This window comes from Colossoma macropomum, unplaced genomic scaffold, assembly GCF_904425465.1.
Source record: "Colossoma macropomum unplaced genomic scaffold, Colossoma_macropomum, whole genome shotgun sequence".
NCBI classification, from domain to species: Eukaryota; Metazoa; Chordata; class Actinopteri; order Characiformes; family Serrasalmidae; genus Colossoma; species Colossoma macropomum.
In genome coordinates this window covers 629,776-653,606 of record NW_023496050.1, presented here as the reverse complement: position 1 = coordinate 653,606, position 23,831 = coordinate 629,776, and the positions used below count along the sequence as shown (strand labels likewise).

At 38.1% G+C, this 23,831-nt stretch overlaps 1 protein-coding gene across 1 annotated transcript; it reads right to left on the bottom strand.

Moving 5' to 3' along the window:
- Positions 1 to 591: 591 nt before the first annotated feature.
- LOC118804486 (interferon-induced very large GTPase 1-like) lies at positions 592 to 21,195 on the bottom strand. Its single transcript, XM_036564972.1, has 5 exons — positions 21,086 to 21,195; positions 20,644 to 20,943; positions 19,326 to 20,417; positions 18,987 to 19,239; positions 592 to 5,208 (listed from the first exon to the last, which is right to left on the bottom strand). The coding sequence occupies exons 1-5, from the start codon at positions 21,193 to 21,195 to the stop codon at positions 592 to 594; spliced, it is 6,372 nt and encodes a 2,123-aa protein (XP_036420865.1).
- Positions 21,196 to 23,831: the final 2,636 nt, after the last annotated feature.

The following is a 23,831-nucleotide window of genomic DNA, read 5'->3' as shown; positions in this document are numbered from 1 at the left end:
CTTACTACTAATCTGTAAAGTGCTGCCAACATTTGTATTCTGATCACAGCATGCATTCAACAGTTACAAAGAAAGTTACACAATTAGTGTACTCTAGTCCTTAGTTTAATATGTTTCACATGCTTACATTAATTCAGAGTGTTACAGATTATGTAGTTATAATATAATCAATAAAAACAAGTGTCTCAAAATTGTAACCTTGCAAGACAAGGCAAAAATGCTCTTAATTTTCAGTGTAAAGTTAATGTTAAGAGGTTTTGTTTCAAATGATTTTGGAGCGCTTCTTTTGGTCCATTCATCATGATATTTTCACACAATGCAGTGCTGTGTTCACATGATGTAGAGAAATAAAAATCTCCAAAAATACATGTAAATTTTTTCGGACAGAGAAGATATGCATGAATAAATGATGTTTCAGTGTAACAAAAAAAATCAAAACTGCAAAAAATATGTTTTTTGTCCTGTTGTTGAATTATTTTTAATTCTTCTATATTTTCCTCCTCAGTATGGTAAGTTAGTGAGGCAGCAAATTTGTTGTATCATCATTTATGTAGAAACACTTCCTGTAAGTAACAGAATTGTCAAATCTATTCATTTAATTCCTAAGCTTGCAACTGCATCAGACTGTTTCAATTTTCTCCATTCAGCAGGAATCTCCTCCCATCCACTGAAGGTTTTCTTGTGGTGATTTTCAAGGTTGTCCTTGAATTCCCAAACAAACCATTTCCAATATGCCAGGTCAGAAAAATCAGAAGAGATCAGCCATTTAGCATATTCTCCTCCTGCTGTCCTGTACTGCCTGTAAGGGAAGGACTTCTCTGAACCTCCAGGACAAAAACGCAGGTCACTTGCTACTTTTGTTGTGCAGAAGTTTATAGAAAATTCTGTTGTATCTTTAAAAAACATACCACTCATTCCAGATGAGCGATGGAAATCAGCATTGTGATCTCCAGTGTGGTTTTCTTGGCTGTTGGTACAGACAGCTCCACAGAAGGGGCACTGCACCCAGCAGCACCTGCAGAAGTGTTTGATCAGAATCTCATCAGGTTTTTCTCTGAACATCTCCAGTTTCAAGTCTGAAAGCTTACTGATGCTTCCTTTTAGCTCTTTAATGCCATCAGAGAGCTCTGTCTTCATAAAATTCACCAGAACATCAAAGTCAGTGATCTCCTCAGAGACATCATCTCTCAAGTGAACTCTAGTGTCTCCTAACTCATCTACAAGGCTGCTGAAAAATAAATCCAGCCACATTTTTACATCTCCACTGACAGCTTTGACCTTATCTCTGGCCATTTTGGCCGCACTACTGACACTTTTATGTTTGTGTTCAATGTGTTCTTTGATTGCAGAAACTGCTTGAGGATTTTCTGCTTCCATGTACTTTCTAACTTTGTCTCTAATGAAATTTTCAAAGTGCGACTTTGGATCGTTCATGTATGTTAAGAAGTTTTTAAACTTCTCATCCTTCTTTCCTTTCTGTTCTGCCAGTGACTTCAGGATGTGTTTTTCCAGATCACTTCTGTTCCCATTAAATGGCGGCTTCCCTCTCATTTGTCTACAAATGAAGGTAGTGATCATGTTGTACACACTCTGCAGGATTGTTTCTCTCAGTTTACTACAGATTTGGTCCACAAGCACAGCTGCTGATGTTGCTCCCTGGCAGTATTTCTGAAAGATTTTAAAGTAGTCAGCTTTTTTCTCTTCAAAGTAAAGAAGTGGATCATTTGATTCCTTGTGTTTGTGAAGTTCTGCAAAGCGAACTTCTGCCTGTTCACACACATAAAGGGAGAGATCTATTAAGAACTCTTTCTTAAACTTAAAGGAATCTTTTGAATTAAAATTTTGCACAAGTTCTCTGACATTACGTGCAATGTCTTGGATGTAGGTTTTACTATATCCCTGCACTGAGACAGTAAATGAATTCACTTTTTCTGTTGTTTGTTCAATGACCTCAGAAATCAGCTCTCGTATTGATCTTTGATCCTCTGAATTAAGACACTTTTCCTTGCAAGTGAACATGCTCTTTTTCATAGAGACATAATCTTTGAAATTGCAAGTGTTGTAAATTTTTCGGTATTCATGAGATGCCTTTTGATGAACAACAAGGCCATATTCATAGAACTCTCCCAGAATGTCAGTCACATCCTTTGATATGTTAGCATCTTTTGGAGCGTGTTCAGCCAACTGACAGACCCACTCTCCCCACACTGAATCAAATTCTGCCTTTGAATCTCTATTTTTATTGCCATTTTCTTTAAGCTTCAATGCAAACTCTTTGATCATTTCAAAGAGTGTCTTCTCATAGTTTATCAGTTGCGGGTCCAGCTTTTTGTGAAAAGTTTTCTGTTGAATGTTGTCATCCAGTTTTCTTTTTGTCTCATTTACAAGGTCATCATGGAGGTTTTGTATTTGTTTCTCAAATCTGCATTTCCACTGAATCAGTGTTTCCTTTTCACTGTTTTCTTCAAAATAGACTTTAGATGCTTTTTGGATAGTTTGCAAGGTCACTTTTGTTTCTCTCATAAGCTCTTGTCTGTCAAGTGTTTCCATTTTTCCACATTCTACTCTGTTAAGCATTTTGTCTTTAATGCTCAGCATGGCACTCCTGAGACTCCAGGTCCATTTCTCATACTCCTCCTCCAGTTTCCTGTACACTGATATCTCGTGTGCATTCTTGAAACTAAAAACAAAATTTTCATTCAGCAGTGCATTCCACAGGTCGTTCACGCGCATCTGAAACTGCGATAATTTCATGCCATTTGTCTGTGATGCACGAGAAAGAATGTGTCTTTTTAGCTCTTGAACATTTTCACTGTAGCATGGGTTTGGTGGAGCCATGGGTGGGTTGCCCTCCCAGAGCTGCGAAAAGTACTTCACATCATTCTGTACATCAAATGCAATGACATCACTGAAACATTCTGCATCATAGGCTTCTTCTTCAGCAGCTAACTTAGTCATTTCATCCAGTTTATCTTGTAAACGTCTCCTTCCCTCCTTGATTTTCTCTGCAGCCACAATACCAGTGACATTCTGGTGCACAAACATACAGCTGGGATTCAGCCTGACCTTCTTCATCCTCATGAAGACCCGAACAACAATCTGAAGGATGTCCTGCATCTCTGATGGATTTTCTCCAAAAATGTTAATCAAAGTCATGTTTCCAAGACCTACAACAAATGTTGCCAGTTCATTATCATGATGTATGGTGTTCTTTCCAGCCAGCTCAAAAGCCCGAAGGCCTTCAGTGTCAATAACCAGAATGTAGTCAAATTTCACTTCTTTCTTCATCTCCTCAGACACTTTGACCAGCTGCATGAAGGCTCCTTTGGTGCATCTTCCAGCACTGACTGCAAACTGGAGTCCAAACATAGCATTGAGCATAGTGGATTTCCCAGAGCTCTGAATCCCCAAAACTGACAACACAAAAACTCTCTGATCTCCCAGTTTCTTGATAAGCTCATCTAGAACTGCTGATAACCAGACCAGAGGAACATGAGCTGCGTCACCATCGATCAGCTCCATTGGGTGCCCAGATATCATGAGCTCAGCAACAAGTCTAGGCAGGTAAGAAAGGTTTTTAATCTTGTTCTTCTCCATTCCACAGACTGAGGCTTCATAAATCTGGCACATCTCTCTCAACATATGCTGTAAACCAAAGGTTGCAGCATTAAGCTTGTTTGAGATGTTTTCTAAGTTTGATTGTTCAACATTCAGCTCATCTGTTTTTATCTGTTTTAAATCAAAATTCTTTGAGGGTCCTTTTTCATGTGCTTTTTTCAAAGCTAACACTTCCTTCCATTTTTGGTCATATTCTTGATTGATGGCAGAGAGAGTGTCAGAAGTGAAGTCATCTAGTTGAATTGCAATCCACTTGAGAAAATACATTTTGTTAATGTTTGGGAGAGACTCCAAACTCTGAACAAATAACCGCATGAGTTCACTGGAGCCATGTGCCTGTTTTTTTCTTATGTCCCTCATTTCTTTTTGCTTTGTGCTTTTCTCTTTTTCTACGTTGTCACTTTGAAGCCGTCTTAGGTCTTTGTTTTTTTGACACCAGTCGTGCCACAGTTTTCCCTGGCAGGGAAGATATCTTTCTTTGACTGTGGAAGGATTTTCACTCTCCAGGAACCTCATTATTAATTGTGCAGCTTCTTTTCCTCTCTGACAGGCTTTATTGAGCTCATCCAACTGGATGTTTTTGTATTTTGCAATATGTTCAAGCCTAAAAGTTTGAGGCTTTTGGAAAAGGCAATCCTTTATGACACGTCTGAGTGCAATAGAAACATCAGAATTATTTCTGTTCTTCAGTGCCACTCTGTATTTTCTGTCTCCTATCTCAGACACAACATCTTTAGTTTCATCCTCTTCATCAGTAAGAACAACAATGAGAGGTGTTGAATTCTTAGAAAGATCCTGTACAATTGCCGTATTCTCAAGCATGGGTAAAAGCACAACATTTACTGAGGCCACTTCAGTGAGAATCTTTCTTTGAGTCACATTTGTGCTGGAATCACCATGTAGATTACAGAATGCAACACAGTCAGTGAAATGATCAGTGCTTTTCCCAGATGGACAGTACCAGGCGATCTCCACCACTCCATCCATCAGTAGACGATCTCTGCTGCTGCCCGGACAGTTCCTGTGGAAGAATGTGTTGTGCTTCTCATTGATCAGCCTGTTCATCAGTTGAGACTTAGATGAGATAATGGAGCCAATCCTGAAGAATGCCACCATTGGAGTTGTAGCTTTCCACACAGGCAGAGTTTTGCTGATGACTTTGTCTGAAATATCAGTGGTCTTCCAGCTCTTACTGATTTGGCGCATAGTCCACAAAGGGAATTCAATGTTTCTGGAGAAGGGACTGGGCACCAACAAAGGGACTGCATACTGACATTGTGACAGTTTAGTTACCATGGTCTGTTGAAGAAAATGATCTGCACAAAAAAACAATGCCATCTGAATGTCCATTGGGTGAATATGGCTCTGCTTTTTTCCTCTACACACGATATTTTTTCCATTGATGTGTCTTGCTCTGTAATCCGTTGTCAAAAGCCGTTGCATGAAAGTGTGAACCAAATCTGTCTCTTTTCTGGGCTCCTCATTATGTAATGAGGACGGGGATATTACAAGAAAGCTTTTTTCCGTAAGTTTATCATCAAGGCCAAGTCTGCTCAAGAGATCTTTTTGTCTGGATCTGGATTCTCTTTCCTGAAAAGTAAGACAAAGTAAGGCAAATTATTAACTACCATTAAAAACATAATAAAATCCAATACATATTCTCTATATATTCCTTTGGGCCTTATTCCCCAGGGTATTTTTTGGTTTTTCCACCTGAATTTACGTGACCAAATCGTAAGGCAAATTATTCAGTAACTGCATGAAATAAATGTAAATGTTTATTTTTTTATTTATTTTGTAAAAGCTCCCGTCAAATTAACAGAACGTGTTTTACGATCATACACATATCGCTGTGCTTACAATTTACTGCTGAGAGCAACAAATCTTAGACGCTCTTATTGTATTATTTTATAAAAATCATTTTTATAGAGCAGATCACTGAAGAGACACCATCTGTGTATAGTTTATAGCCCACATTTGTGGAAAAATAAAATTCTCATATTATATAAAAATAATATAAATTATATTAAAAAAAAAATAGCACCTCTTTTCTGTTTTGTACACTTTATAGGTGTATTCCTCACTTGCAGTGATGCACAGCTTTGAGATACAGGCAGAAGTGTAAGTAACGAATTATATTTACCCTGATTACAGTATATCTTTCCCTGTAACAGTACTTTTACTTTTTGGAGTAAAATTAAATCATAGTATTTTTACTCTTACTTGAGTTCATTTTTAATGAAATACTTTTGCTTCCCTACTTTAATTTTCATAACATTACAGAGTAAAATAAATGATGAGCGTATCAGCTCAGAAACCAATATGAATGAAGTGTGGTTAAATTTAAAAGATTCACCAATCAAAAAACAGCAGCTCCAGCAGGAAAAGCACAACAGAAATGTCCAGTTTACTGGAGAAGAACAGAGGAGAACTAAACCAGCACACATGAGGAACAGACCACGTCCAAATGGTCTTCTGTATTCATTTTCACATAAACTAAAGAAAACAACGTTATCAGTGGCCAAACACGAAAGCTGCTGAGATCTCTGCTTTCACAACTCGGCTCCAGCTTAAGGGAGCATTAGCCAAGCTAGCTGATCCGAGCTATGCAGTTACCATGTTTACGGTTTTCTTCTTTTTTAATGATTCTTTTTATTAGGGTTCAAGCATGCAATGCGTTCAAGCATGCGATGCATTGAACCCTATTGTAATTGTCTAGATTTTTCTTCATATTCTTTTTCTTCCCTGAAACGGAACGCACAGCCCAAACTGTAAGTCCTAGAGACTTGAAACTTGGTCAACAGACAGTAGTCCCTCCCGCTACTCAGGCGCAAGGAATCAGCCCAGTCGGCCACAAGGGGGCACTATAGTGCAGGAAAATCAGTTTTGCCTCATAACTCCTAAACCAGATTTTTGCGTGCTAAGCCATATTTTTTTCCTGGTTCCTTGGGTCCAAACAAACAACTTTGCCATTTGGACCATTTAGTTCCGCCCACTTAGATTTTTCACAATATTGCCAAATATGCAAAACCTACTTTTGTGAACTAGTCCTACAATTTTTGCCCGATCCTCATGTTTTTGGTGTCAAAAAATTCAGAAGAGCCTGAAGGTCAATAATAATTAAGAATCAAAATAATTCAGAATTAATTTAAAATTATATAATTCGACAACCCTTCAGCCAAAAAAATTCAAACTTGACAGACACATTTGGGAGAAGATTCTGAGGTAGCCATTCGATTTTTGTGCACATATGTCATTAGGGGGCGGAGTTAATGCTACATGGCTGTTTCTCAGCATCCGAAACTTTGCAGATACCATCTGTTGGCCAGACTATAAGTGAATCCATAAGAACAAATTGATTAATTGAAGTAGATGGTCACCATCGGCCAATCAGCATTTAGCAGGCTTTTGACAGGCTTACCATTGATCCATCATTATGAAACTTGAATGATCTCTACATACAGCCACTTTCTAACAACTAATCAAGTTTGAAAAAAATTTACCACTGGGGGCGTAATCATAAAAATTAACATATTATTACATTTTATTACTATTTTATTACAAGTTTGCTTGAACATCCTTGTGTATCATATGTAGTATGTTATTCCAAACAATTTTGCAAATGCATATTTATTATAAAACTGCATAGTTTTTTTGTAATCGGTAACTGTTTAAAAAGCCTACTTTTTGAACTAGTCCCTGGATTTTGATCCAATCTTTTTGAACTTGGTCTGGAAAAATTCTTTGGCATCTGTAGATAAATAATTATCAAAAACATGTTGACTTTTCTACTCAGGGTCGTGTGGATCAATCAATTAATTACTGTGACCATGGCATTGTTAGCTTGTTTAGCTATAACTCAACAGTCATTGGACAGATCATGTCCAACCGTTAAGGACTTTTACATATTTGGACTGAAATGGTGTCTGCCAATTTTGGTCCAGAGTGGCCTTTAGGGGGCACTTTAGCACTCCAAAAAAAACCTTAAAAATCAATTAAAATGTCAATACAATGTTATTACAAGGTCGACAGATAAACAAATGGTGCCATACGACTCCGGTCACTCACATGAACAACTTTGTAATTACATGTCATGTCACAAATTGTACTGTTTGTCTGGTATTTTTGCTTATTCATTCGAAGACTACATTATACGAAGGCTTATTATACAAAGGTCAAAAGGTCAGTCTGACCAAAACTTGGTAAACATCTTTGGATATGGCCCCTGACCAAGAATCATACCATATTGTGGCCTTTTCACTAATTCTGACCCACTTTCACTGAGCTCATACTTTACTTTAGTCCTATGTTTCAACTTTTCATCTTTTTCAACTTTACTCATATTTTTGCCTGTAACTTTTGATCAGAGTGAGATAGAGACAAAATTCTTTTTTCTGATGATTCCTTGGGATGTGCTGAACAAGTGCACCCCAGTCACTTTTAGCCACACCTGCTTAGTTTTTGAGCTAATTTGCATAATGTGAAAAACCTATTCTTGCGAACTAGTCTCTGGATTTTTGGCTAATTTTCATCAAATTAGTATCTTAAGATTCAGAAGACACTGATCCTCAAGAATTATCAAAAACATTTTGACTGTTCCACTGAGTGTATTGAGAATCAATCAATTAATTACTGCAACCATGGCATTGCTAGCTTGATTTGCTATAACTCAACAGTCATTGGTCAGATCATTTCCAAACTTTAAGGATTTTTACATATTTAGACTTTAATAGTGTATGCCAAATTTGGTCCAGATTAGCCTTTAGGGGGTGCTTTAGCACTCAAAAACACTTAAAAATCAATAAAATGCTATTATAATGTTATTACAAGGTCGACATATAAACAATTGGTGCCATGTGACTCAGTTCACTCACATGAGAAACTTTCTAATTACATTTTATGTCAAAAATTGCACTGCCTGTCTTTTATTTTGGCTTATTCATTCAAAGATTTCACTATACAAAGGCTTATTATACGAAGGTCAAAAGGTCATTCTGACCAAAACTTGGTGAACCTCTTTGGATATGGTCCCTGATCAAGAATGAAACCATATTGTGGCCTTTTTACTAATTCTGACCCACTTTCACTGAGCTCCTCTACACCAATAGGACCTCTTATGAGTGCATTGGGCCTCATTATGGCCTACATCAAATCAACGGCTTAAATATAGAACCAATCCACTGTGGAAGTGCTACTATGTGAGAAATGCTGCCATTAGTCATGTAGTTTTGACATCTATGTTGACAACCTCTTGGATGTTCTACAAACCAGTGTAGATCAGTGCATATGAATATAAACCTATAATGTGTTTAAAGACCTCTGCTCGTTGTTTATGGCCTTTGATGAACTGACTTCCTTTCAGTTCTATTCACTCTGCCTATAAATAAGACCCACAGCTTGAGGCCTTTTTAGGCCTAATGGGCTAAACCTGCAGAAGGGCCCATACTGCTGTTGCATGCTTGAACCTGCTCATTGCCACTTGCGGCTATATTTAAACTTGAAATCTTTTAGTTTATTACAAGTGCCTGTCAGATACTTTAGTTAACAGGTGTTGCCCACAGGCTACAGTTTACCCGTTTAAAATACAGCCTAGTTTAGCTGCTGTTTTGGAGATAAATGGTTGTGAACAGCTGTGATACAAGAAATCTAGTCTAATACAGGTTTTTCATAAACTCTGCGCAGTGATTCTGTCGCACTGTTGGTGTTTAAACTGACAGGCCTGATCCCTCCTCACCTCCTTGCCCTACCTCTCTCTCTCTCCCTCCCTTCTTCTTCTTCTATCTCTCAGTCTCTCTTATTCTCCCTTCTCTCTTCTTCTGTCTCTCTCTCTTCCTCTCTCTGTCACTCTCTTCCTCATCCCCCTCTCTTTCTCTCTCCCCCCTCTCTTCGTCTCTCTCTATCTCTCAGCCTTGGTGTTTATCTTCAACTATGAGAGGCTGTTTAGCTGTGAACAGCATGAATTGAAGTGAATTGAAATGTTCACTAGCAGAGCAAACTGTCATCAGTCTCAGCTCTCAGAACATTTTTCCCCACATAATATCATGTTTTGCTTTAGTGTTTTTCTGTACAGATTATTTCCAGTGATGTAGCCAAGTAAGTGTACTACTTATTTACTCTTACTTGAGTAATTTTATTTACTAATACTTCTACTTGGTAAATTATCACTACAGTAAAGTACTTGTACTTAAGTAGGAGTTTTCAGTACTCTTTACACCTATGGATACAGGACAGGTATTGGCACAGAAACTAACCGTATTTAAATCCGCATTAACACTGTCTTATATGTGTTGTACAGTGTGACAGTTCTTTTATTTCTTATTTACTCATATACCTGTTCTGTGTGATTTGATGCACTTATGTGCATCATAAGTCCATGCACACACACCCAAAGCAGTGGTATCAGATCAGTATTCATTATCAAGCTGATACCTGAGCTCAGATATTGAAATCAGTATTAAGGAATACAATGATTTGCAAATCACATAGACCCATATTTTATTCACAATAGAACATAGAACACATTTCAAATGTTGAAATTGAGACATTTTACAGAGACAGGAATGTTGTTACATTCTTGTCTGATGTAGGATTCTAGCTCCTGGGTCTTCTTTGCCAGATTTTTCACTTCAATGATGCATCAAATGTTTTCTATTGGTGAAAGATCTAAACTGCAGGGAGGCCAGTTCAACACCCAGACACATCTTCTGCGAAGCCATGCTGTTGTGATGGATGCAATATGTGGTTTAACATTGTCTTGCTGAAATATGCAAGGCTTTCCCTGAAAGAGACGTTGTCAGGATGGACGCATATGTTGTTCTAAAACCTCTACTGTTCAGCATTCATAGTGCCTTTCCAGATGTGTAAGCTGCCCACGCCATAGGCACTAATGCAACTCCACACCATCAGAGATACAGGCTTTTGAACTGTATGCTGATAACAAGCTGGATGGTCCCTCTCCTCTTGAGTCCGCAGGACACATCATCCGTGTTTTTCAAAAAAAAATTCAAATTTTGATTCATCTGACCACAGAACAGTTTTCCATTTTGCCTCAGTCCATTTTAAATGAGCTCTGGCTCAGAGAAGGCGGCGCCATTTCTAGATCATGTTGACACCTGGCTTACATTTATGGCACTTATCCTTCTTCTCAGATGCTCTTGGCTTCTTCTTTGAATGATACAGCTTAAATTGCATTTGTGGAATGAATGGTGAGCTGTGTTCACAGACAATAATTTCTGGAAGTGTTTCTGAGCCCTTGCAGTGATTTCCAGTACAGAATCATGCCTGTTTTCAATGCAGTGCCTCAGGTGGCGGCCTGAAAATCACAAACATCCAATACTGACCGTCGGCCTTGTCCCTTGCATACAGGGATTTCTCCAGATCCTCTGAATCCTTTGATGATATTATGTATTGTAAATATCCAAAGTCTTCAAAATTTTACATTGAGGAACATTTTTCTGAAATTGTTCCACAATTTTTAGATGCAGTTTTTAGTAGATTGGTGAACCTTTGCCCATCTTTGCTTCTGGGAGACTCTGCCTGTCTAAAATGCTCTTTTTATGTGCAGTCATGTGAGCTAGTTGTAAATTGCTCCTCCAGCTGTTTTTTTATTGGTACCACTTACATTTCCAGCCTTTTGTTGCCCCTGTCCCAACGTTTTTTGAGATGCGTTGCTGCCATCAAGTTCTAAGTGAGTTAATGTTTTTCATAAAATGGTAAAATGTCTCACTTTCAACATTTTATATGTGTTCGATGTTCTACTGTGAAAAATATGGGTTTATGAAATTTGTAAATCATTGCCTACTGTTTTCTTCTGTATTTACATTTATTTACATTTTTCACAGCATCCCAACTTTTTTAGAATTGAGGTTGTAAAATGTTCTCATGGAATTTAGTGGAAATCTAAAATGTCATAGGGGAGAACTGTTTCAGCAGTTTAAATCACAAAAATGGCTAATCCCCTCTCAGAATACTGTGTTGTAAAAAAAAGCCCTACCCCTTTGGTTACTTTAGACTAACAAGCTTTCAAGCCTGGCGTGTCAATCATGTAGTATTCAATGGTAAGGTTTAGATGATTTATGCTGTGAAATCCTTTATAATTTTATTTTAAGTACATACAGAACAGATCTTGTGTGCATTTGAAGTGAAGTACATACATCATCATCTCTTGGTGATATGCATTTTAAGGATATTTGAGGATCTGGATCTTGTATTTTGCATCTTGTTTGTAGTCTTATCTAGACTTCAAGTAAAAATTAAACAAGACTTTTTTCCTATATAATTAATACAGTTAATCATCATAGTGAGTAGAGAAACATTTATTGTGTCATTCTGGGAAATTTTAACAGTGCAAATGCCCAAGTACATTCTGACTACAGGCTTGTTCACCTCATCCCAACTTACATATAAAAACTAAAACCAACACACCTGTCATAACAACAATGAAAACGTAGACCAGTAGAGACACTGAAAAGCTACAGGACTGCATTGAATCCACAAACTGCACTCTTTTTGAAGAGGCAACAGATGGACTAGACGGAAACACTGACAAGGTCATTAACAAAACCAAAAAAAATCAAGTCCTCTTAAAGACCAGGAATGAATTAGTCTTTAGATACAAACTACTGGAAAAATACAAAAGAAAGATTTTTTTCCACAAAACAAAACTGTATGGACAAGAATAGTCAAATTTAAACCATACTGAAGTACTTGCTCTTCTACTTACCAACACAAATAGGTTATGGATTGAAAGTTTCTTTGCATTCAACACTCGGTCTGAATGAATGCAACCAGTGCTCACTCTCTATTAATCTCACCAATGAATGCTTTAAATAAATCCAACCAATGCCCACTCAAAATTGATCCCACCACTACAAAGAGAATAAAGTTGACATCTCATGGTTGGCCTTTCCATTCTAGCATTTATAGAGGCTTTTGCGTAAATCTCTTCTTGTTTATACTATCAGAGTGCCTCTGTGTCAATCACTAAACCAGGCTTTGTATCTCAGCATGCAATTGACAGAGTGATGCTGCCATAAATCACTCTCTTTACATTAATGCAGTGAACTAGCATCAGATGTTTAGGCAGTTTAGTGCAGCTACCAGTATGGCTCTCCTAGTCAGCCTAAGAGGACACTGCTATGCTAGTCAGCACTAGCAGTTGAAACTCTGAAAGGTGGTTTAGCTTTGTTCATTCATAAACAACTAAGTTTATGTTCATCAATGCCCAAAATAACAGTTATATTTTTTAGACAGGTCAACACGGGACCCATAAACATGTGTTACATTAATAATAAAGAATATGACAAAAATAATAAAGAATATGACACAACGTTCATAATATCAGCTATACAATGCTGCACTCGTAGCAGCATTTAGTACAGCATGTTCCGCCATGCTGCAGGTTGTTCATCCTGAATGGCTACATGTTCAGAAGACTTGTCAGTTCACATCAGTTCAGCAATAGCAATAGCAGGTAAAGACCCACCCCCTGTTAAAAAGTGCCAAAAGTCATAAGGAAAAGAAAATTTTTAGAACCAAAAGAGCGATTCCAGAAGCAAAAAAGATATCAGCAAAAATAGCAAATAGAAAGAAATAAAAGCAAAACTGCCAAAATGACTAATACATTTATATCAGAACGACTGAAAAGTATTATTTTTTAAACTACATTTGTTTTAACTCTCATTATTTGTACTTGCAACATATTTTGGACATTTTTATACTTAACATTTTGTTTGTGGATTATAAGTTTAATTTTAAACTTTTGGCACAAAATGTGTGAGTGTGGCTACATGTTCCATAGCAGAGCCAGTACTAAAGGATTAAGATGGTAATCAACAGACTGGGGATTCCTCTCTGTAATACTGATGATTCCTGAGAATGGGTCTACATTCTGGGTTCTCTAAACTTTTGTGGATCTTAGGTAAGGTGTAGAGGAATGGAAGCCATGGATTTTGAACATACATTTAATCATAAATGGTCTGGTCAATAATGTCTTCTTTGAGGTCAATTTCCATAGCATCTTTAATCAGTTTGTTTTAGGCAGGAGTAGGATCTGAAAATAATGGTCTATAGAATACTAATGCTAATACATTATGATATTGATAGAGCAGACCTCCACCTGCAATAATGCTATGAAAATATCCAGACAGTGTTTCCTCACTAGTGTAATTAATAAACACAAACATTACACCAAAGGGCTTTTTCCACCTTAGACTGATTCATTGACCCCAACATTCTGCTTATGTGTCTAATAGTGACCTTGCTTCTAAAATTTAAGAGTTTGCAATTCATTTTCAAAATAAAATAGCCTTCATAAAACAGAGCATATATTAGTCTGGTGCAATCTATAAAAAGCCACTTACATCAGCAATAACATCTTTTTCTGTTAGCGATTATCAGGAGCTTAAAACTGTTTTAAACAAATTAAGCTCTTCCTTACATGATTTTAATCATGTTTCTTCTTAACTTTTTGGGATGTTTGTTTGATCATGTGTAAACCGCTCTCTGTCTCTGTGCTTTTACAGAAATTCTGACATTTAAATTCATATCTAATATCAAACAAATTATCTGAGAAATTCCATTGAGCTTTTTTTATTCTAACCATAGTATGGAAACAGCATTGGTCCATATGGTGAAAGACCTCAGGTTTAGTGCTGATGCACAATATGCTAATCAATACTTTATTTTATTAAATTAACTGTGCTGATGATGGAAATCTATGTAATGGCTGGGAGTGACCAAGAGAAATCAGAAACCAAACTTCTCTTCAAACTGGCTCATATGATATCAACTTTTTAAAACAGAAAATTACTGCTACTTTTTACTATATTATGTTTGTTTGCATCCATACTAATCATACATGATTTTTCACAGGTTATGCATCCCTCCAGCCATGACTCTCAAGACTCTCTGGGTGAACATGTGACATCAAGGTCCCCAGGTTCCACCTATTACAGATCAGCTTCCCCTGACTATTGATGTTTTAACCTGTTTTATGTATCATGTGATTATATCCAGTTAGTTATTAAGCCTGGGCTTTAGGCTAGGTTAGTTACAAGGTATTGCTTCTTTCGTACAGCTGTTGAGAATTGTTGTCCATGTTCTTGTTTAACTCTTTGTGACCAATTGTTTGTATTATTTTGGTTGCCTGGATTTAACTTTGTTATGACTTTGTTATAACTTTTGTTTATTGTTGGCTCATTTTGGAACTGACCTTCGCCTGTTTTTCAACTTCGATTGTGGATTTTGGACAAACTAGTAAAGCCTCTTGTATATTTTACAATTAAGTCTGTCACATTACATCACAAGTAAAACACACTTATTTCCACGATTTTAAGAAGGTTTTAAACAATGTGCTTAGACACTTAGTTACAGTTAAACACTGTATATACAACCCCATTTCCAAAAAAGTTGTGGCGCTGTGCAGGATGTAAATAAAAATATTACATATCAAATGTTGAAACTGAGAAATTTTATTGTTTTTTGAAAAATATAAGCCCATTTTGAATTTGATGCCAACAACACGTTCCAAAAAAGTTGGGACAAGGGCATGTTTACCACTGTGTTTCATCACCTATTCTTTTAGCAACACTCTGAAAGTGTTTGGGAGCTGAGGAGACAGACTACTGTAGTTTTGAAAGTGAAATGTTCTCATTCTGGTTTGATATAGGATTTCAGCTTGGGGGCTCATTTGTCATATTTTTCATTTCATAATGTGCCAAATGTTTTCAGTGATGACAGGTCTGGACTGCAGGCAGGCACCTGGACTCTTAATACAGAGCCATGCTGTTGTGATACATGCAAAATGTGGTTTGGCATTGTCTTGCTGAAATAGGCAAGGCCTTCACAGAAAGAGACATCATCTGGATGGCAGCATATGTTGCCCAAACATGTATATGTATATATATATATATATATATATATATATATATATATATATATATATCATTCAGCATTAATGCCTTCACAGATGTGCACATCACCCATGCCATGTGCACTAATGGACACCTACACCATCATGAATACTATCTTTTGAACTGTACGCTGATAACAAGCTGAGTGGTCGTTAGCCTAGAGGACACACTGTCCATGATTTCCCAAAAAAAAAAAAAAAATTCAATGTTGATTTGTCCAACCACAGGACACTTTTTCACTTCCCCTCAGTCCATTTAAAATGAGCTCAGGCCCAGAGAAGGTGGCAGCATTGCTGGATTCTGTTTATATATGGTTTCTTTTTTGTGTTTTAGAGTTTTAACTTGCATTTGTGGATGCAGTGATGAACTGTTTTCACAGACAGTGGTTTTCAGAAGTGTTGTTCCTGAGCCCATGCAGTTTCCTCTACAGAAACGTCTGCTTTTAATGCAGTGCCCCCTGAGGGCCCAAAGATCATGGCCAGCAAATACTGGTTTTTGGCCTTGTCCCTTGCATACAGAGATTTCTCCAGAATCTCTGAATCTTTTAATGATATTATGTACTGTAGATGATGAAAAGCAAAAGTTCTTTGCTATTTTATATTGAGAAACGTTATTTTTGAATTGTTGCACTATTTGATTGTGCAGTCTTTCACAGAGTGTTGAACCCCTCCTCATCTTTACTTCTGAAAGACTCAGCCTCTCTGGCTGCCATATGTGCCATATTATTGAGCTTTAACTACAGAGGAAATATCACTAATCAGTCATACAAAGGTAAGACATATGAAAAAGGGTTTCCTTTAACTACATCTATCAAAAAATGTTATTATTGTGTAATGTGTTCATTATAGAGTGTTAAGGTTGCTAAAAGGGTTGGATAGAGCAGAAAAGCTAAATGAATGTGCAGACTTAGCAAACTTGTCCTTAATGTGCCATGTATCTATCAGTGTTAACACAGCCATTGCTAAGCAGAGCTGTAGTCAAGGCTACCTTTGTTAAGTCCAAGTCCTCTTCAAGACCAACATTAATTAGTCTTTATATCCTTCCAGTACAAAAAATATAAAGAAAGGATTCTCTTTCCAATAAATAAATAAATAAATAAACACAAAAATCACTCAAATCAAATTCAAATCATAACAAAATATCTCCTCCTCTACTTAAACAGAAATGCTGTTTGCATAATGAATCCAACCAATTCCCTTTCTTAACAAATTTAACAAATGGCCACTCTAAATGAACCTAACCACTGCCCACTAAAATTAATCCAACCAATGCCCATTCCATATAATATCCTGAAAATGTGATTAAAACAGTCTGTTTCTATCTTGATGGCTTTATTAAGTAAATTAATTTACTCTTCGGTGTTAAGTAATACTTGTTCATTAAGTTTGGAATCAAAATTATATTGTGATTACAATCTGATAAAGATAGAAATCAAACTAAAGCCTAAAAACTAGTAAAACAAACTTCCAATCAATAATGCCACCCATCTGACATCAAGAAATCTTCCTCTCTTTTTACCTGCTTGGGTCAGCTGCCTCCTGTTTTAACGGACTAGTGGTAGAAATAGTTCACCTTTGTGCAATAAATTACAAACACTGTTAGCTAGCTTGCTAGATGCTATGGTGTGCCTTTGAGAACATTTATCAACAGTCAGTGAGCGACACAATTGACTAAACATCATAGTTATGCAAGGCTGTCAAATTCAGCAAAGACCCAATTACTCTGAACAGGTCTACTGCATGAACAAATGTTGATTTAGCTTTGTTAGATGTGTCAGCTGTACCTGGCTACACAAACTCTCTGTGACAGAATGCTTTTAATTACATCAGATTTAGTTACATCTGCCCATTATGGTATAACAGAATTTAAATACTATTTACCTAGTTACAACATCACAAAATAGCATGAACAAAGCAACCAATACTTACATGCAAGTATGTAACTGTTTACAGGTCATTTCTCACTGTGGTTCATCAAAGCGAATAGTTAAATGGATTTCACAGGTTTATAAGAAATTTACATTTCTATCAAATTACAGCACCAGAGCTTAGTTCTGTTTACCTTGAGCCAAAGGTGCTGAAGTTCTGCTCTGGTCCAGTTTAACACCTGAGCTGCCTGAGCACGAGTGTTGATGGTTAAATGGTAATCAGACCAAGATCAGAAAATAAATTTGCCAAGACCGATGGTTGAGACCATGACTAGTCCGAGTACAAGAGTCTTAGACAATAAAAACTTCTCAAGTTCTGACTTGAGTCAGACTCAGATTTACATGAAAAAGTAATTAATTAATCATGTGTTTGTAAAAGTTTGATAACATTTGGCTTAGTGCATAGAAATAATGTAACTAATGAGTTTTGTATCTTTAGTACATTATAAAGAATTAGTAAGTACTTTACTTTAGAAAGTACAACAACTTTAGAAATGACAACAAGAACACAAAGTGTGATAGGAATTTCCACTCCAGTGGAGCTTTGTTTGTCAGCAGTCACACACACACACACACACACACACCTGAAATGTAGCGAGCTAGGTTCACAAGAATGACAGAGAAAATTACACAGCTACCTACAACAGCTTGCACTGCTACAGAAAGAAAGAAAGAAGTTGAAAAGTCACTGAACAAAAAGAGGTTGGATAAAGCAAAAGGTCAAACCAGAGTGAACATTGGGCTTTCCAATCGTGGTGAAACCCAAGGGACTTGAAAGGCCTGGAGAGCAATGCCAAGGCTGCTATTTTTCTGTTAGACCGGTAATTACTGGTTTGTTTTGTTTATGGGGGAATTTGTTACTTTTCTGAATTATGTAATTGATGTAGCTAGCTACATACGTACTTACGTATTAGTCCGTTGCTAATGTTAGCTAAGCAGTAGGTGTAAGCTTGCTAGCTATGTTTGTCCTGTATGTAATATGTGTGAGTATATGTTCAACGATGTTTACATTGCAGCTTTGAGCAATCTCTCTCCAGCCTCTCTCTGTAATGACTAGTCAGGTTGTGTGCATTTATGTGTTTTGAAGGAACGGCTTTGGAAGAAAGGGTAAAAGTAGGGGTGGAATTTTTCAGTTGGATCAAAGTAGCTTACAGTTTGCACAACATGTCAGGACATTCATGCCTTGAAATGCTTGTGGCGAGGCTCAGGTAATCACTCTACAGAAAGTAAACAAAGTAGACAAAAATAAAAATCCTCTCTGCTATATACAAATATATTTATATTATACAAGAGATAAGGGATAATCTGTGAAGAATATATACATTTTAACGTGACTTAAGCGACTCAGTGTTAGTTATTTAAAGTGACTTAGTGTTAAAGTGTTATTGTCCATAGCAGTAATATGACATAACAATGCTGACAAAGTGACTGAGTGAAATGGTAATTGGGGAAGAACCCACAGCTTCACAGCTTGTTCAGAAGCCTGACAGCCTGTGGGCAGAAACTGTTCATTACCGGGTTGTTCTAGCCTGTATGCTGTGAAATCTCCTGCCTGATGGCAGGATGGTGAACAGGCTGTGCAGTGGGTGGCTGCTGTCTGACAGGATCTTTTTGATTTTCCTGAGGCAGTGGGCTTGGTAGATGTCCTGTAAGGCTGGTAGTTTGTTGCCTATGATGGCTTCTGCCGTCCTCATCACTCCTTTAAGGGCCTTGCGGTCACAGGCAGTGCAGCTACTGTACCAGACAGTGATGCAGCCTGTGAGGATGCTCTCTATGGTGCATCTGTAGAAGTTGGTGAAGATCTGAGGAATCAGACCAAACTTCCTGAGCCTACACCGGAAGAAGAGACGCTGACGAGCAAATCTCACAATGTGTTGGTGTGGAGGGACCAGGTGAGGTCATCAGTGAGGTGTACGCCAAGAAACTTCACACTGCTGACTCTCTTCACTTCAGCTCCATTGATAAATAGGGGAGAGTGACCACCCCTCTGCAGCTTCCTGTAGTCCATTATCATCTCCTTTGTTTTGCTGATGTTGAGACAAATATTGCTGTCATGGCACCACTCTGACAGAGCGCTAACCTCGTCTCTGTAGGCTGTTTCATCTCTGTCAGTGATGAGGCCTAGGATGGTTGTGTCATCAGTAAACTTGAAGATGATGTTAGATGTGTGTCTGGCTACACAGTCATGTGTATACAGGGAGTACAAGAGGGGGCTGAGCACACATCCCTGGGGAGCCCCTGTGCTTAGAGGCAGTGTGGAAGAGAAGCTGTTCCCAGCTTTCACCACCTGAGGTCTGCTCGTCAGGAAGTCCAGTATCCAGTTGCACAGATGAGAGTTCAAACCCAAGTCTGTGAGCTTAGAAATGAGTTTTGCAGGGATGATTGTGTTGAATGCTGAGCTGTAATCTATGAACAGCATTCTTACATATGTGTTCTTTCTGTCCAGGTGTGTGAGAGCAGTGTGTATTGTTAGTGCAATGGCGTCGTCTGTGGCTCTGTTGGAGCGGTATGCAAATTGGTGAGGGTCCATGGTGGCTGGAAGTGTTGAGCAGATGTGAGCTTTGACCAGCTGCTCGAAGCACTTTATAACTGTTGATGTCAGTGCAACAGGGCAGTAGTCATTCAGGCAGGTGACAGACGATTTCTTGGGGACTGGAACAATTGTGGTTTCCTTAAAGCATGTGGGAATCACTAACAGTCTTAAGGAGAGGTTAAAGATGTCAGTGAAAACCTCAGCCAGCTGGTTGGCACATGCTTTAAGTACACGACTGTGGATGCCATCAGGACCGGGTGCCTTGTGTGGGTTAACAGCCCTGAAGGATCTCACCACCTCAGAAAGGGGAATGGCTAGAGCGCAGCTCTCCTCATCTACTGGGAGTTTCTCAGCAGGTGAGGTGTCAGTTGCCTCAAAACGAGCATAATGAGCATTAAGTTCATCTGCAAGTGAGGAGGAAGAGCCCCTATCACAGATCACACCTTCTTTGTAGTCAGTGATCTGACATTGATTTTTGGTACAATTTCTTCAGTGCATTTATTGATGTAGCTTGTGATGGAGTCAGTGTATTCATAGATGTCTGTGCCAGCTGCATCACGGAACATCTTCCAGTCTATGGATTCAAGGCAGTCCTGAAGTGTGAAGATGGCCTCCTCACTCCATTGATAGACTGTTCTGAGAACTGGTTTCACCTGTTTAAGTCTTTGTATGCGGGCAGAAGAAGAATGGAGGTGTAATCAGATTTGCCGAAGGCAGGGCGGGTGAGGGGTTTGTAACTGTCCTTGAGTGCAGTGTAGCAGTGGTCAAGAGTCTGTTCTCCTTGGGTGGGAAATTTAATGTGTTGGTAGTATTTGGGCAGAACCTTCTTCAAGTTTGCCCTGTTAAAATCCCCAACCACAATAAAAACAGCCTCAGGGTGAATGTTCTCAAGGCCATTAATGGTCTCGTACAAAACCTCCAATGCACATGACTTATCTGCCTGAGGTGGGAGACTGTAGTGAGAATGAGTGAGCTAAAATCCCTGGGCAAAAAAAAGGGTTGAACTTTGACTTTTATGAGTTCAGTGTCTAGAGAGCAGTGACTGGCAAGAACCGCCACATCTGTTCCCCGTCGAGAGTTAACCATAACACATACCCTGCCGCCTCTGCCCTTACCAGAGTCCAGAGTCCAGAGTTCTGTCCTTGCCATAGATGGAGAAGCCGGCCTGTGTGATGCCATTGTTTGGTATTGCCGCAGATAGCCATGTCGAGCTGAAACTTGATCGGTGCGTTCAGCTCGTCTATTTTGTTCTCCAGCGATTGAATGTTTGCGAGCAAAATACTTGGGAGCGGAGGGTTGAAGCACTTTTTCCTTGTCCTGCATAATATCCCGGAGCATCTGCCCCTTATGCTCTTTCTCCTGATCCGCCGGCGTGTGCGTTTTGGTAAACAAAGAGGCAGAAAAGCCACGAAGGGGCAGCCGCACTCATCCGAGCGTGTGTTTGTGTTAAAGTCTGTCTTGAGCGATGATCGGATGTTCAGGGCTTAAATTGCCTAACTTAACATATTATTTCTGGACTGCACAGATGAAGCCATTGTTAACATGGATCCAGAATAATATGTACACGCTGGCTTAATATCGAAAAAAAGCATGTGTCCCGAGCCCCTTCATGTCTTACCATTTTTGGATACCCCTATGAAAGAAATGGGACGATGGACTGCAATCACCCTTAAGGCATGGAAAAAAGTACAATCAGTATTCAGGCTGCCCAAGACAATTTCACTATTAACAAGTATTGGACATATGAAAACCTTTATGCCCAACAGTTTGGATACAGGGTTTAAAACATGGTCAGAGTATGGTTTAACCAAACTGTATCAGATGGACAGAACTAAATGTGGATATAACACAGAGTACTTGGAATGAAATATGCACCAAAGCAACTCTAGTGACAAATTCAAACATCTGGAAAGAATTCAAATGGAAAGTCATCACCAGATATTTCCAAACGCCAGAAATAGTGTCAAAGATGGGTCTAACACATAACAGTTCATGTTGGAGAAATTGTGGGAGCACAAACTGGAAAACATACTCACATATTTCGGCAATGCCCTAAGTTACAGATGTTCTGGAATGAAGTATTTGATGCTCTTAAGGAAGTGTTTCAGAACTAGAGGGAAGGTCTAAGAAATACCTTCTAGGAATATATATATATATATATATATATATATATATATATATATAGTAATGCTAGGTTTACTGGACTTTACTGGATATATTGTAATGCTAGGTTTACTGGACTAAGAAAATAAAACATGCAGCAGCACAGATTCTAACAAAAAACAGCAAGAGCTCATAACCCCTGTTTTGAAAGAACTGTGCTGGTTACCTTTTGGGATTAATTGTAAATTATACTTGTTTATAGTTTGTTTTTTAAAGTTTACTAGTTTTACTTATTTTTTAAGCTTTAAATGGTTTTAAAGTGCCTGTTTATCTCAGAGCTTGTTTGTTTCAATATGTTATCTTAGATCTCCAGATACTGGCCTTCTGCAGATACCTTGCATAAAATACAAAAAACATGGAGAGACTCTTTCAGTTATTATGCTTCTAATTGTGGAACTCAGTTCCACCTGTTATTAGGGCAGTCATCCTTGGAACACATAAAAAATAAAAAACAAAAAAAAAAACTTGAAAATGTATCTCTTTTATTTAGCATTTAATTAAAATTCTACCTGTCTTCTGAATTTATCTTTTTAAATGTGTACATTATTTTCTCTGTTTATTTAAATTATTTTAAATGTATTTATCTTAGTTCATTTGTTTTTCTCTTTTCTGTAAAGCAATGTGAGCAGCTATCTGTATGAAAAGTGCTTAATAAATAAGGTCTGTTATTAGACTTATTAGTTTTATCCTCGTGCCTGCTAAGAAATGGTACTCACAGCTGAATAAGGAAGGCTTGGCTGTAATATTTAATTTACAAATGTTTCACACTCTCTGCACTTACATTAAGCCTCTTATTTTCCTTTTTAACAAAAAAATTAAATTAACCAAGAGTCCAGAGGGGCTGTGCTGAGGAGTACTTATGAGTACACCATAGTCTACTGACAAGGCAAGCACAACGCCATGCTTCAAGCTCAGGCTCATCAAGCCTTAATTTTACATGTAACCAGACCACTAACCAAATCAGAAGATAGACTGCTGATACTATACTATACTCATATTATTTTAGGTGCATGAGTTTGAGAAGAAATGAATAGATTGTGAGGGATGGATATATGCTATGGGGAGCCAGAGTTAAACTTACAGTATGAGGGCAACAGACAGTCAAGATTCTGCATTGTCCCCTTCAGCAATTTTGAGAATGAGATCATATAGCTAGATCATTTGTGTGGTGGCCAAGATGTAGACAAAGAGGTCCAAAAACTCTGCAAAACTCCACTGCTGCCCTGTTACACCCTTGGAAGTGCCCAAGACACCCTGGTCCAGAATCCACGTCAACTATGCTAGCCTTTTTCCTTGGAAAGATGTTCTTTATCACTGTTGATGCTCACTCAAGGTGGACAGACATCTACCCAAGGAACACACTGAATTTGCAAGGTACCACAGAGAAACTAAGGTGAAAGTTTTAGTGTATGTTCAGTCTGTCATAGGTGCTAGTATCAGACAACGGACCTAATTTTACCAGTGTAGAATTTGAGGCTTTTCCAGCATCTTTGAATGACCTAGCCGAGCAAGCTGTTCAGACCTTCAAGGAAGGAACAAAGAAAGAAAATCAAGGGTGACACCCTGGAAACCAGATTGTCACATTTTTGATTTGGCTACTGGATCACATCACATTCCATGACTAGACTGTCTCCAGCAGAGATGATGGCACAACAGGTGAGGTCAACCTTTGAGCTAC